Here is a 16463-nt window from a genome sequence, read left to right as displayed (position 1 = left end):
TGCCGCTCCATATAAAAAACATCAAAGTGATGTGAATAAGTGAGTACACACCGTTCACACAGGAGTTAAATTGGGTGCAAAACAACTCAATATTTTTGGATTCAATCGTTAATTAAAAAAATAAAATAAATAAAATTCCCATCACCGCACTTTTCACCTAAAAAATGACAGTGACAGCGACAAAAATTGACAGTTCACAACATGAAAGGGGCAAAAATTTCGTAACATGAGCGTGGCCTGATTCGCCTACAATCATTTATAATAACCCTGCATTAGGACTAAATAAAATAGCTGGTGCCCAGTATTATGCAAGACTGAATCTATTTTGATTAATAAGTTCTACATTCTACCTTCTATGAATATTTAAGTGCATCTCGTTAAGAATTTTCAGGACACATTGTATAATTTTAATGTATATTGTTATTTCTATTGCTGTTACTATAAGTAACAGTAACAGCAAATATCTTTAAAATATGACTTGAAATAAATTAAAGGCCAAGTCTTTTTCTTGAATTTTCGCAAAAAGACTAATTTGAAATATGTACTCATATCCACAAATTACATATGTCTAAAAATCAGGTACATTTCTTCTAATTTTCTTCAAAAGCACACCATGCCGTAAACTACGTTATTTTCCCAGCGTAAATGGTGACTTATTTTTTTACGAAAACAAACTTTACGACAAAAATGAATGAACAAGCTGTCCTTATTGTAAAGTAGAAAGGTTTAGAATTTTCGTTCCACTAAAAATTCAATGTTTTGTAATAGTTATTTACGAAATGAGTGCGAGAAGACATTTTTCGCGCATGAGCGCATTATTTGAAGCACGAGCGACGAAGGAGCGAGTGCTACATTTGCCCGAATGTGCGGAATACGTCTTCCCGCGTACTATATGTCTGATTTGTCGTATACCATTTGTGAATAGGATGGCGCTTGTCCATGGGCTTGCCAAAGTATCAATGGAATTAATAGAGTTTATTATTTATTATCAAGTCAAATTATTTACATTCAAAAAATATATTTAATTGTTAATAAATGGTTGTATCCTGTGTGTTTATTTTCAGAGAGATTTCAAAAGATAATGCTATTTTAATAAGTTAGTTTTTAATGGAACTATCTAAGTACATTTTTTTTTAGGTTAAACTGTAATAGCACTGTTTTTACCTCGTAAAATATTTGTAATCGATTATTGCTGTTCACATAATCGCTCAAAAAATGTATGAGAAGCAGAGAGGAATTTACTTGAATGTCGTAATTCTATGCATAAAATATATCAATAAGTGTCATTTCGCAAATTAAATTTATCATTAAAATGTAATTTAAATGGAGTTTACATATAATCTGCTCTATTTGTGTCTCTCCCAATTCAGCATTATATGGAATGACATTTCATCATTAAAATGAACTTGTGCGTTTCTAATTAGCATAAAATTAAAGGTAATGTTGACGAATACATGAATAATAAAAGTAAAGAAGTGTTGTGTAGATCATTTCCATTAGCAATGTAGAATCTAACTTAGAAATGAAATGATCAAATTACGTAAGTACAAACATAAAATTCATATTGATAATTTTAGGAAATAAGTGTTATTGACTACCGTTTTGGAATTAATTGAAAATTAAATTGTATAAGGGTAAATCGGCACTGTTTTTCACTACAAGTGAAACAAATACAATTACTGATGGAAAATGTTAATAAAATCCGTGTAATTTTAGATGGTTTTATCGCAGCAGTGTACCTGCAGAATAACTTTTTCGTTATGGAGGATAATAATATATTCATCTCTTTCAGGCAGGTCGCTAGCATATGGCCTCGTGTTAATCACAAAATTAATATTTAACTTCGGCTGCCTGAATTTTAAAATAATCTACATGTTAATTTAAAAGTTATAATGATAACGAACCAAAACGTCGCAACATACTCGTATTGCCTTCGTAAAAACTAGTGGTATTTACCTTTTGTAAAGATATTATACCAAATAGTGTTATCAATTTTGTTTGAAAAGTTAATAAATCATCTATCCTGATTTGCGGAAACTTTTGTTCTATATCCGCAGACTTGTGAAAATTTCAAGTTCTAAATAGCAGCGCTCTCCGGCTTCATTACTGGCTTATATTGGCAATTTCTGCGTTAGTTTGCACTCCATAGGTGCAAAGCGGACGCTTATGTGAAAAAAAAATGACTTGGAAATCTCAATGGCTTTGTATAATATTAGTCTCAATATAAATTTTATGCAAACTGAGGGAAAATAGTGTGTTTAGTTCGTAGCGTTCCTCATCCTGATACTTTAATCATGGCGTATCACCTCGCTGTCTTCACAAAATCTACATATAATAGAATGAAATGTCTCATAAAAGGTGTAAGTGAAGATAACCACCGTGTATCCTCCACTATTTGCACTATTTAGCAATAGTACTATACTTTGATATTCATTTAACGCCCATTCTTTTAAATAATTGATCTCTGATGTCACTAGTGTTTAAAAAACACTAAAATTGGATTTTTAAAATTTTCTAATTAGCAGGAAGATTGATAAGAAACAGTGTTACAGTTAAATCGGCAAAGAATATAATTGATGTAAGAACAATTTAACGAAGTTCAAACTACTGAACAGATAAATAACATATCTCTAAATGAGGAAGCACGTTCACAACAAAAAAAGTTAACAAACACGGAAACAATAGTTATTATTTGTGTCTCAAGGCCAAAAAGTGCATCTTTTTCTTTTGAGTGTGAGTTTTCTGGCCGAGGCGCAGCCGAGGCTTGAAAACAGGCGAGGAAAAAGGCACTTTATGGAGAGGTGCACATTAAATTTTTTAGGCAACCGTACGAACTACAAAGCAAAAGACATCATTGAAAAAAGTTCAAATTAATTTTGTATCTACCTTTTTCAAATAGATAAATTTATTAATACATATGTATTAACAATATTTTTATAGTATTTGTTATCAGCTTACCAACAAAACTAGAACTTTACTATATATTTGCAATACAATTACATACTTATTTACATAATTTATAATTATCGGTTTTGTCGGTTTCGTTGCTAACTTACTAAATAGAGCAACAGATGGCGCCACGATCAGCGTCCGAAAAAGAGTTACTTTTCGTCCGCTTGTGAGTAGGTACATAAAATTACCGTTTTCATTAAGGGTGCCTAAAAAGTAGGAGTATGTTTTTGTGGTGACGGAGAAGAATGTAATAAAAATTTATTTACAAAATGCGTTATTGTGAATTGTATAAAAGAAACTTACCCTCTCTTCCTTACTACCAGTAGAAACTGATAAATATAACAGAAAAAATAAAAATGAATGTTTCATGTCGTTAACTGATGAAACTAAATATGTAGTTAGAAGAGATTTTAACTTGTAACTTACAGACCTATATCTTTGCTATGCAATAAAAAAAAAGCTGGATGTGCAGGGGAAGTATTTTAACATTAAAAACGAAATCTTTTTCAAAAAAATCTTTGGACGAGTCAATTTTAGTTTATAAAAATACATATTTTAAACAGTCATTTGTTCGAGTGATGATGTCATCGATATTTTTTTTAAATTGGAACCCCTTATTTATTTTCTAGATTCTGATAGCCCTTTTAATTGTCTAAACGACAGTGTAAAAATTTTGTTATCTAGCATTAGCAAATTTTTGAGAAAAAAAAATTAAGTTGGAAAAAATAAATTTTATAACGAACAAAAACGAGTCAAAAACTGTTATAGTACATAAGATTCGTGGAAACGGTCGGAATTCGCGTATCACCAGAAAAAACTAGTTTCCACTGTCTGGCGCGCGCCAACACCTGCATCTCATCATTCAGAGACGGACTAATATTCAGAAAAGCTGAAGAAAATCACAAGCAAAACAAAACTAAGACGTCGAACTCACAACTGACCTAAGATTTCATAATTTTACATTTGACAGCTTTAACGTCTCGACATAAAATAGTTCGACACAATACAATTATACTGGGTGCCCCAAAATTCGCGGAACAGCTTAATCTACGGCTTCGCAGTAGGTACGTTGTTAAGTAGTCATTAAAATATCAGGAAACATTGTTTAAAAAAAATTAATCTTCTTTTTTGTCCAAGATATGGACCTATTCGTTACACTAGATGTGGCAACATTTAAAAACATTCTTTGTATCCCAATAGTCTGCAAATATTTCATTTTTGTTGTATCCATGGAAATGAGAGAGAAAAATCACAGCCATGTTGCCATACGTTGTTTGAGGTAAAACGGACCCAAAATTACTACTCGGAAATGCTGGAAACAATGGCGAAAATAATGATCTGATCACAACCGTTCAAAATTATTATGTCACTGGCTAGTAAAAGACAAATAGTCAAAATCTTTTTTAATATCTAAATAAATGAGATCAAAGCTGCACCCTTTGAGCCCCCATAACCTCAAATCTAAGAGGTATACAGTGTTTTAATGATTTTTCTCATTATTGCCCCATTTTCCGCGAATTTTGGGGCTCCCAGTAGAGCCTCTCAATTCCACAGGACTCTTGATATATGTTCTTTTATAGACATTTCGTATTTTTGAATTCGAATTATATTTATTTTTGAACGAGGAATGCTCATACCTCTCCCTGGTCCTTGTTGGGCATTAACAGTTAATTAACCCAGTGTTATTACTGTTATTGGCGAAATTGAGCTTTGAACTAACAAATTTAACAACAGACACGTATGTATACAATTACACATAACTACATACCTAACTATTTTACCTAACAATTTTAAATAATTCATTACTAAATACATCTCTGTGTAAAGCGTGCCACAATGACGTCATGCCTCGCATGTGGACGTCGCTTCTCTTTGACTCGTTTTTATAACATTTTTTTTCTCTCGTAATATGCGAATTTCGACCGTTTCGACGAATCTTATGTCTACCCAATGTACTGTACAATACTAAGGGCCAGTTTATAGAAAGAGAATTAAATATTTAATTCGAATTAAATTTTAATGCGCGATTAACCCATGAATCCGAAACTTCGATTGGTTCAATTTGGTCACGTGTTCAGTTAATCTCGCATTTGATTACGATTAACTTAATTTCACTTCTGTAAACTGGCCCTAAGTACTTAAAATTATGGAATTAAATGTTCGAATTGCCATCCCCCAGCTTGTTGACAATAAGCAAGTCTACGAAGAAATTCCTCCTGTTTTAGTTTTATCCCCGCACCCAATCAAAATTAAAATTTCTATACGTTGTGTTTCTGTTAAATGAGCCATTTTCGAAAACATTTTGTAAAACAAATAACACATACCTGTGAATGAAATTGACAGTACCATTTGACTGTTTGATTTACCTACTTGATTTTTTGACTTAGTTTTATTGGTTATAAAATTTATTTTTTCCAACTATTTTTTTTTTTCAAAAATTTCCTTATGTAAGATAACAAAATTTTTATACTGTCGTTTAGACAATTAAAAGGGCTATCAGAATCAAGAAAAAAATAGGGGGTTTCCATTTGAATATATGTTTTTATAAACTAAAATCGACCCACCCAAACATTTTTTTGAAAAAAATGTTTAATGTTTAATGAATTTATTCCATACTTTGCCGCTCACTGTATATTTGAAGTAATACGTATTTGATGAGAGTGGATGTGTCGAAGGGCAGACACAGTGTATAAGTCGAATTGAGCGAAGACAATTCTCTGGAGGGCTGGAAGTAAATCGAGCCGGAGTATCGAACTTGGAAGGCCTCATCGCCTTAGCGAATTAAGGTCTTATGTTAATTGGCGTCGAAGGGATAGGGATGAAGCTAGGCTCTCAGTGCTCGTCGGCTATCATGTCACTCTTCATATCCTATATTCTATTTGCATCTTCCAAAAGGGATTTGTATCGTGTCGGATCATATCTTTTAGCACTTCACTCGTCGCTGAACTCATTCATTATTCCATTTTCTAAAGAGTTAAAAAAAGCCCTAGCTAACAGAGAAAATGAGATTAAAACTGAACCACCGCAAACACGACATAATAAACACAAAAATTCCAGCCGCATCCAACTAAAATTCTTTAAAATTTTCACACTCGACGTCATCTCGTTTCCATTTAAGGGATCATTAGGGCGCCGCACCAAGTCTCGAAAAGATTTTATGTCGTCACCATCGTTCGGTCACGATCCCGTGATCGATGCGATATGTAGCTTTCATTTCAAACAAAATTTAATTAGCGTATGGGATCTTTCATTACTCGAAACCGTCGTTGCGAATTTGCGTGACCTGCCCGAATGCAAATGTCAACTCTGTAGCTGAATTCGTTTCTATCTTTGTAATGATCGATACTGGATACATGTGACACAACGAGCCGTATAAATAATGGACTCTGGCAGGTCTATTATAAATGTATGGGACCGACCCGGAAACCGGAATAAGCTCCAGTAGACAGATCGAGAATTCAAAGATTGATGTTTCTAGCGGATCAGCTAAATCTAGTTTTATTTCGCTTTTTCCGTTACGTTAAACAACTTATGCATAAATAAATTAGATTATTCGAATATTCACCTCGACGTTTTCCACTACTCCCAAAAAATAATTAACGGACATACTTTTCAAGCCCGCCTTCTATCCGCATTTTCAAAATACATAATGCAGATTACGCTCCAGCTTAAACACAAAAATTACACAGGAAAGCACGTAAACAGGTTAAATCTGTTCTTCCCTTTTTAACACTATTTACAAAAACATACGTCAAGTCTTTTACGGAAATTAATAGATACGGATAGAACAGTAGGCAATTGTTTTCTAATTTATTTGTACCGTGCGATCAACAATTATTTCAAAGAAGGCTTTGAGATTTTCAACGTATTTCCACATGGAGTACATCGAAGTATTTCTGGTTGCATATACCTGTTTTTATTTAAATTTAGAATTTTTGCTAAAACTAGGTCAAACAGGCGCTGTATGTCATTCTCCATTATTGAAAACACCATTACAAAAGTAAGATGAACCGTTTATGGTCTGAAGTAAAAACTATTTTTGAGTAAAAATTTGATTAATAATGATAGTTGTTTGACGTTTATTAGCTGTCATATTAAACATGTATGAGATATCAGTAATTCTGAACTTTTACGTTCACATTCTAAACGTACAATTCGTTAAGCTAATATTAGTCAATTGAATCATAGATTCCTTTATTCCACATGTTTCTTAATTCTATCCTGAATTCTCCTTGAATTCACAGTGTATTATTGGAGTAAATTTCGATTGTGGGCGAGATAACCCGTATTAATTTTGTAATAACACTGTCGGTCAAATTTTGTAATATAACAATAAATGAGTGTTCCAGGTGTATTTATTATTAATTAGCTTACACTGAAACGCTTTTATTCAGTTTAAATTAGCGCTTTATACTGTTGACTTTTTTAAATAATTCCGCATATTTTAGGAAATTTAACGACGTATCATTAACTTTAAAAGGCGAAACACAATATGCACATCAAATAAATTATAAAATTATTCCAAAATGGCAACCAGCGGCTATCACGGAAACATGTATCTATGGTGAGACGTGTGATTGACGTTACGCCACTCCCAGATATACTGCTCTGCACACCCAGGCATTCATATAGAAAAGGATACATTATGGGAAAGGAAAACCTTATCCATAGTTCATATTTCACTTTTCCAATTTCATTTCTGTTTTCTGTTCTGTTTACGTCACACGGCTGGATGTGCATTCTTAGGATTTCTGTTGACTTGGCAAATCAACTGTAAGTTCATCAAAAATTTAATGTTTCTATAATATACTGTCATTGGTTATCGATCTTGTCACTTTCAATACTAGTGAAATGGCTTTGGTGGCACAGTTAGCGTCTTTGAACTCTTTGAAAGTCTTTGTGCAGGTGCAGCAATTTGGACGAGTAGTTTATTCGACGCGACATTAATTTTGTCCCTGACTGTACTCGTTTATTCGATTAACATCAAATCACTCACTGATACTAATAAGTTAATGTTGATGTTAACATTGGAAAAAATTGAAAGAACTGAAATTGTTTGAGAAAATTAAAAGAAGGAATTAAGTGAGAACAAAAAAGAAACAAGTCAAAAAAAGATGACGTAAAGGGAAAATCTTTGCTAGATTTTCTTAAGTAACTTGACACGTATTATTTCTTTGCCCTTAATGTGCTGTTCAATGCTTTTGTATCAGTGTGAAGGGTTGCGTTAAAATAAACCAAGATAATCAGGGACCCTAATTAAAACGTATCAATCATTATAATGATACAGTGGTAAATTATCAAGTAGAGTTTAATGTGAACGTTACATCATTATCTGTATTTATTAGGAACACTGGTTTTTTTAATCTTCGAGCTTTTATAACCATTTAATACGATGGAATTGCAGGATTTTCCTCATTAATGCGGCTTTATGATTTACTGTTTTAATTGGTGCGAATGCAAATTGAACTAATTCTTGTTTTTACGTAATGTTATTTTTACATTTATTTACAGTATTGATCAGTTCTGAGGCATATAGTATCATTTCCTGGAAAAACCGAATGTGTGTTTTTTTTGTTAAGGTTTCATTTCCATCTGAATCGCAACAGAATTGATCATTGTTAAAAAACAGTGTGAAATAAGATCGTATGGAATTGGTTGTGTTTCTGGATTGGAATTGAATTTGTAGTGTTCTTAAGCGTTGCATGGCGCCTCTTGGAGCAGCGTTGATCTATTATTAACATCAGTATAATGGATTTTACGGAGTATCTATCCGGCTTAATTCAAATAAGAATGAGTAATGAAAATTGGGTTAAATATTAATATAATGACGAGCCCCCTATTTCCCTTAAGTGCATCATCCGGGTGTGAGTTTTGAAGTGGTAAAGTGGCATCAATTACATGCTAACAATGCATCGATTTCCACAGCATAAATTCCAAATAAAAGAACCCATAGATCAGTGTCGGATCTGTAAACTCGGTCTAGGCTGAAAAGAACGTTTTCCGTTCCGTTATTCAAATAGGTTCGCAAACGACCACTGCAAAATGAATGCAAGGGCTTATCGGCCTGAGGCTGGTATGATCTTGGTTTCACGGCTATTGTGTCTCCCTTATGTGTCATGGTTACTAAATTAAAGACGATCTCCGCATTATCTTTCACACTAAATCATTGACAGACAACTTTTGTGCCTAGAAAAAAATCCAGAGAATCAATACATCTTCAATTGCAAAAACTAAATATCTACCTCTGATGTTTTCAAATACGAATATTAGTCAAGACGAATTAGTTCGGTATATTTTTTTGAGATGTTAGATAGAACATAATCTATGGACGTCGTAAATTTTGTTGTGAGGAACTGAACAAAAAACAAATCGTTTTTTAAATTAACTAATAAATCAATCGTAAAGAGCAGCATGTATTTGGGAATTAAAAAATGGTGGATGCGCCGGGAAATATACCTCAAATTTGGCGTTGAAGAGTCGATTGTGAACGCACCACGGATTACAGATCAGTAGATCACAGATCAGCTGTTTAAAGCTAACCTCATTTTTTGCGTTGTTTGTGTTTTTACTCTGTCGACGGACAAGTGGTGCGTTCACAAACGACTCTTCAGTGCCAACTCAAAATTGTCGAGTTACGTAGCTTATCGCATAGCCGGTGTTCAAGTATTTTTTTTTGTAGAATCTTTGTAATATTTTCTGTAGCTGTTTGGTTGTAAAAAATATACAATTTTCAAAAATGTATTGGGTCTTATGGAAAGAATAAAATTCAAATGCCTGTATCTCTGTTCGACGCTCGCCAAAAATTCGTTAATTTTGCCGTGTTTCTATGTTTCTCACTTCATTGCTCGAGAACTAAGCCTCAAATCGAAAAAATGTATTCTTTAAGAAATGAAGACCGACATTCTCTGATTACGATGGTGTTGTTATTATAATTTTGACAGAATATTAGTCAAATTATAATAATAACTAACGCAGAGACAAAATCTCTAAGCGATTGGAAATGCAAACCTCGATGACCCTCCCGCACCGCGCTGTTCCCTCGATTAAACAATGTTTTGTTTAATGAGGGAGCTATGGCCGTTTAAATGTCTTTTAGGGGTGCAAATTCGATAGAAGGTAGGGGTTCATTTTTGAGTTGAATTCAGGCATAGGGAAAGTTCCGGTCAGAGACCCCATTTGTTGGTGTGGGAGCCAAAAATATGAGTTTTTGTTTTTTGCGAATTTCTCTAAAACGAAAAAAGCAAGGTAAAATTTTTCCAGCTCAAAAGAAGCGCATTGAAAAGAGGAATCCAGTGGTGTAGAATTAATTGTCATATTATGTTTAATAAGGGAGCTATGGCCGTTTAAATGTTTTTTCGTGGTGCAAATTTGATAGGTTTATGGTTTTTTCGAAAAATTTTTTTGTCGCGAATCCGAACGAAATTGCGGTGAGTTATTGTATAGGATGAGTTGAATTCAGGGCATAGGGAAAGTTCCGGTCATAGACCCCATTTGTTGGTGTGGGAGCCAAAATATATTTTTTTTTGCGAATTTTTCTAAAACGAAAAAAGCGAGGTAACATTTTTTCGGCTCAAAAGAAGCGCATTGAAATATTATGTTTAATAATGTTTGATTCATAGTGACAGTTGTTTGGCGTTTATTAACTTAATTAGCAAAGATACGAAAAATCTGGTAATTGTTCACTTTAACTACTTCTGGAATTTTCGCGTTTTTTCTGGCTAGACAGCTTCAGGGCGTCCTCCTAGATCGTTTTCCACCATTCAAACCTTGTGCAAATGAATTTTCCTTACCCTTTAGTTATACATTGACGCAACCTTGAAACACAACAACAGAGAAAAAAAAGGTATTTGCACAAGGATTGAATGATGGGAGGACGCCCTGAGGCTGTCTAGCCAGAAAAAACGCGAACATTCCAAAAGTAGTTAAAGTGAACAATTCCCAAAAATCTTATATTGTCAACGTCACAGCCACCCCTTATCGAAGTAATTGTTGATCGCACCGTAGATGGCAATGACAGTACACGTGTTTATTCTGATCGTGACATAAAACTATTGACAACTGTCAGTGCTGAAAAATCAAATATATAAATCACAGCCCACTCTAATTCCGAATTTATTTGAAGGCACGGTACAAATCCACTATAGTAAGTTCAGCAGTACTACTGGACGTTTTACCTACCATGGTTACCAAAATAAAGACCCTCCTTATATTATTCTAATCTGAATCATTGATAGACAATTTTTATATTTTTCAGACAATCGCTCGGCAATGGGACTTTATACTTTCCACCTTTTAGAGGTGAAGATTATCGAAAGGACGTCCACTCCACGGTCTACCGTTGCAGAGCCTCCAACTTAGCCGGAACTATTCTCAGCAGGGACGTCAATGTGAGAGCTGGTAAGAGCACCTTTTCGACACTAACACTGTTTACAGCTCTCTCGCATGTACTTGACTGGGTTAAAGGACAAGTATTGATTACCGGATTAGTAAAATATTGACTAAGACAACCTCGACTAGACAAAATTGTTTGTTTTCTAACACAGAACGGTATAAATCGACGAATATTTCTTTCAACATTGTTCTTCAACTATTCATCCCAAATCCGACAGCAAAAGAGAAATAGCGTCCTCAAGAAACCAATTTAGCTTAAGGGCGTTTCCAATTATTTTTATCTAAACAGGTTCTCAAATCCCAGTAAGCAATATACCTGCTTATTTTCAACCTACTTTTACACAGTTATGTTCTGAAATATTTTTACTTACATCTAATTCTACAAACGGAAAAAGAGTACCTATTTTGGTGGTACTGAAACGGTACTGAAAGTGCTGCAACGCTGTCAAATTCGATGGTGTTTAATAAAGGTGTGTTATTACAGGGGTAATGAGCTCATCTTTTTGTTTATTAATAACGAGATATGAATTGGTACGGAAGTAAATGTTATATGGACGAGAAAAGTCGGTAATTACACGTGGACCTGGCAGCCTTAAGGCGCGTACAGACTACGCGAACCGAGCATGTAATGTAACATGTAATGTAATGCTCGTCGCAAAATTGGTGCCACGAACAGCCGACGAACCGAGCGCGCAACGAACAGCTTCTATACTCCGTTCACTGATAGATCGCACGCCTTTTCACAGACACAGAGACGAGTTTATTTGTTTATCATTAATACATACTCGAAGAATAAATAATTCAACTTCATTCAGATTCACAGCTGTAATTCTGTTAACAACATCATAGCCGTAGGAAAACTACTGGCGGGATGGAAAGTGCACGTTTCTCAGGTCCTCTCGGGCTGTTGATGTTGCTCTGGAAACTTTAAAAAACACGCGTTTTTGAAAGTTGCATTTATACACACTGAGGCGTGCTTTAATTAAGTATGTAAAATAGGTTACCAACAAAAAAATATGTAACCATCACGGGTGCTGTGCCCGTATTTTGGCGATGGTCAGAATAAAATGGATGCCCGTTTTGGGGCCGATTTCTAATTTTACCTGAAAAGGTAGGAGGTTACAAGGAAGGGATTCGTCGCTAAAGTGTGCTTTCAAAATAAAATTTTCATTCTCCCGCGAACGTACAAGTAGTATCTTTTTTCGAGATTTTAGGTCCTATCATTGTCAATAATTTGTCAAAGTCTGTAGGAGACATTCTTGTAAAATTTTTATAATGTCCACTGACATGTTGAAATTTTAAATGCTGCATAAGTTCATTACCGACGCGTTTTCTATAGAGTTCGGTTCGCCACCAACGTCGCCGCTTCTTCTCTTTTTTAATCATATTGCACCCATTATTGTTTAAAAAAATTAAATTATAATCGAAGGTAAAATAACAAGACCTAATTTTTTTATCAGATTTAGCAAATTAGGTCGCGTTAGAATTCAAACTTTAACGTTAATTATTTATTTTTTCCGTTGACCGCTTGTTAATTTCAATATTAATGAATTATTTTGTCTAAATTATAGTGTACCTATTAATGGACCTCATTAATACACTATTTTTCATTAATCAACGATTTTTGCGATTTTGACGTTTTGATGATATTTTGATGCATAAACAAACCTCGAACATGCGTTGTTTGCACTTACCAACACTGCAGCAGGTAGTGCAGCAGGGTTTTCTATATTTTATAGCTCCATAACTGCACAATTACGAATTCACTTTTTCAAAAGCCGACATTTTTGGTTATAATTTGCATGTCATATTTTTCAAAGGTAACTAGGTTTCCTTAGCAACCGTGATTTTTACGTGAAATTGAATGTGAATGGAGTTGACGTCTTCTGACATTCTTTGTGGAAAAGTAAATGGAAAGTGTTGAAAATTTTAAAAATGGCCTACCCTGAAGACAAAAAAAGGATGAAGGTATTTATAAGGTGTCATCTTTATGGAAAAAGATGAAATTGGTTTTGATTTGGCTTTAATTTCAAAATTTGTCACCAAAAAAAAAAGTTTGCGGCCAACGAAAAATTTTTGTAATCAACTCTTTGGTTAATGGGCGATTAATAATCTCAACTATTAAAGCCACTCACTCGCTACACTCGTTCGTGCTTTAAACAGTTTCGATTATTAATCGCCTTCATTAACAAACTAGTTTATTAAATAACTATTAATACTTACAGTTATTAAAAACATAATTATTAAAAACAATTTGGGAACCTGACTGGCGTAACATGTAATTTTATTCGTTTTTGACACAAGACAGACTAGGAAGACGATTTATCCGCGATAAACATTTTTTATTGGATGAAAGCAAGCGCAGAACACGCACGTTTGAGGTATGTGGGAATTAATCTGTAGTAATATAACAATAATTGACTTAAACATCGGATTGATTTGCGAAGCTGATGGGATGCTCCATCTCGACTTATGCATTTTTACAACAAATTGACACAATTCGCATTATTTTAGAAAATGTGAAACTTATTTATTAGTTACTGTAAAGAGTTGCTTTCAAAAATAATAACCTATTTATTTTGTTCAGCATAAAAGAAAAAACTACAGTGTTTCATTTGACAATCAAGACCGTTTAAATAAGGGACAAAAACTAACGGGAACTGAAATTGTTGGAGATTAGATTTATGAGTTTATGACTGTGGTCAGCTCCCTTTGTCGAGATGCGTTTGTGAATGGCGCTTTGTGTTCGTCAGAAAACCGACACTGAGCGGAGCACTGCGAACCGTTCGTGGCGCGCATGCGCTCTCGAGGTTCACAGCTTCGCCGTCCAAATCAGACGAACACTTCCTTGTAATTTATTTAAAGAGTGTACTAAGTTATGGTATGTATTTAATAAAATGTATGGATCCCCATATTTGTAAGACAGCCTAACAAATTAATGAGTAAATGTTATAATCAACAGCAACTTCGCTCCTACCTTTTCAGGTAAAATTAGAAATCGGCCCCAAAATGGGCATTCAGTTATTCTGACGGACAAGCACCCGTGATGCTTAATAATATTTTTGCATCATCGGAACTATTAATAAATAGATAAAATTTTCTTTTTAATTTATTAAATTGTTTGATTTTTCCAAAGAAGGCATTTTTACATTTTTCATACTAGTTTATGGCCCATTGCTCTGCACGCGATGCCGAATCTAAACAATAATTTCTTATTTGATTACTTACCGTCTTTTGATAAGTAAACATGTTCATGAAATCCGTAAACACGTGAAAATGACCGGTGGTGCAAAAACGTTTTCTACTGACAAATTGTCATTACAAAAGTTTACCTGTAAAATGGTAAAGAAAAAAAATTTTCTTCATTTTCTTCATAGTTGTAGCTACTTTTAATTCGTTAAACAAATTTCTGAACTAACAATATTTGCGTTAATACTTACCTGCCTTAAATTGAGATTGCACATTGAAAACGCGTATTCTTTTTGGAGATTTTTGGGTCCTATTTTGGTAAGTAAATTCTCACCGTCTGTGGGAGAGATTCAATTAAAAATTTTATGCTGTCCGCTAATATGTTGGAACTTTAAATCTTTATAAAGTTCGTCGAGCCTTTTTCTCTTTTTTCATCAGATTCCACATAATTCTTACTGCATCACTACACAAAATTAAAGCTAACGGTTTTTCGTTATCACTCTTATCACATACAGGTCGTTAAAAAGTCTCGATACAGCTAAATATTTTCAAAACGGTTTAGCAGAGCTCGTTGAAATTTGGCACACAGCTAGAAATGTTTAAATTCTATAGGCTGATATTTTTTTCAATTTTATAACATCTTTTATTTTGAAGATACAAAGCCAACTTGATTTTTTTTAAATGACACGAGAGGTCAAATTTAACACCGTTAAAAAGAATATTTTTTTGTGAATCCAGTGATGTAGCACATGTATATCTCAATTTACTCGAAACTTTATAAAAAATTTATCGAATTAATAAAATTTGAAAAAATTTGACCTTTGGAATGTTTTTTTAGCCATTGTTAATTCTTTGCCGACTGAACTTTGGCCAAAAAATTAATAAAAGTAAATAATAAGTGTAGAAGTAAGGCATTTAACTGAAACAGATACATTTTAATAAAAAAGATAAAAAGTTTAAACCCGAAATACATAATTTTTAAGCAAAAAAAATTTTCAAAATGGCGGCGATGTGGGCATGTGTTACATCACTGAATTCACAAAAAATACTCTTTTCAAAAATATTACATTTAAGTCCCCCGTGCCATTTAAAAAAAATCAAGTTAGCCTTGCATCTTTAAAATAAATGACGTTAAAAAAATGAAAAAACTATTAAATGATAAAATTTAAACACTTCTAGCTGTGTGCCAAATTTCAATGAGCTCTGCTAAACCGTTCTGAAAATATTTAGCTGAATCCATACTTTTTAGCGACCCTGTATAATGTAGCTGTAATGACACGCAACCTCGGAACTATCGAACTGAACTGAGACGATTATAAAAAAAAATCACTTAAAAACATAACGCACTGAAACATACAAAACTCTCCATCCCGCCGGTAGTTATCCTATGCCTATGATGTTGTTTACAGAATTACAGCTGTGACTCTAAATGAAGGTTCAGTACAGTTATTTTCAATAATTGTTATAAACTGTTCTTGGAATTATTAATTCTTCGAGTATTAATGATATAGCAAATGTTATAAAGTGTAGACACTCGTCTCTGTGTCTGTAAAAAAGCGTGCAATCTATCATTAGTGGACAGAGTATAGCTGTTCGTTGCGTGCTCGGTTCGTCGGCTGTTCGTGGCACCAATTTTGCGACGAGCATTACATTACATGTTACATTACATGCTCGGTTCGCGTAGTCTGTACGCGCCTTTAGGATCGGTGCAGGTCGTAGCTGGCAACCCCCATTTCTGCTGAATAATAGAACGTGTGGCGGTTGTGATTTCCCTAGACGGTAGTACATAGCGCGAGACACATTTATGAGAAAATAAAACGGAAACATCGAAGCTTAATAACTATTCAAAGTGTTGTTAAGTGTTAACGCCGTTATTAAATATGTCGGTTCTGTATTTGTAGTAATTACATCACCCAAATTGTTGTTTATCT

The 16463-nt window shown here is 33.9% G+C and overlaps 1 protein-coding gene across 2 annotated transcripts in view; it reads left to right on the top strand.

Annotated features, from left to right (window-relative positions):
- Dscam3 (Down syndrome cell adhesion molecule 3) overlaps positions 1-16463 on the top strand; it is a 118032-nt gene that overhangs the window by 53904 nt on the left and 47665 nt on the right. For both annotated transcript variants that reach the window (XM_069060482.1, XM_069060483.1), the window contains exon 4: positions 11207-11349. In XM_069060482.1, coding sequence (XP_068916583.1) covers positions 11207-11349 — 143 coding nt within the window. The remainder of the gene's footprint in view (positions 1-11206; positions 11350-16463) is intronic.

Source organism: Tenebrio molitor, chromosome X (genome assembly GCF_963966145.1).
Source record: "Tenebrio molitor chromosome X, icTenMoli1.1, whole genome shotgun sequence".
NCBI lineage: Eukaryota > Metazoa > Arthropoda > Insecta > Coleoptera > Tenebrionidae > Tenebrio > Tenebrio molitor.
The sequence above is the reverse complement of the archived record's forward strand: the minus strand, read 5'-3'. Positions and strand labels throughout refer to the sequence as shown.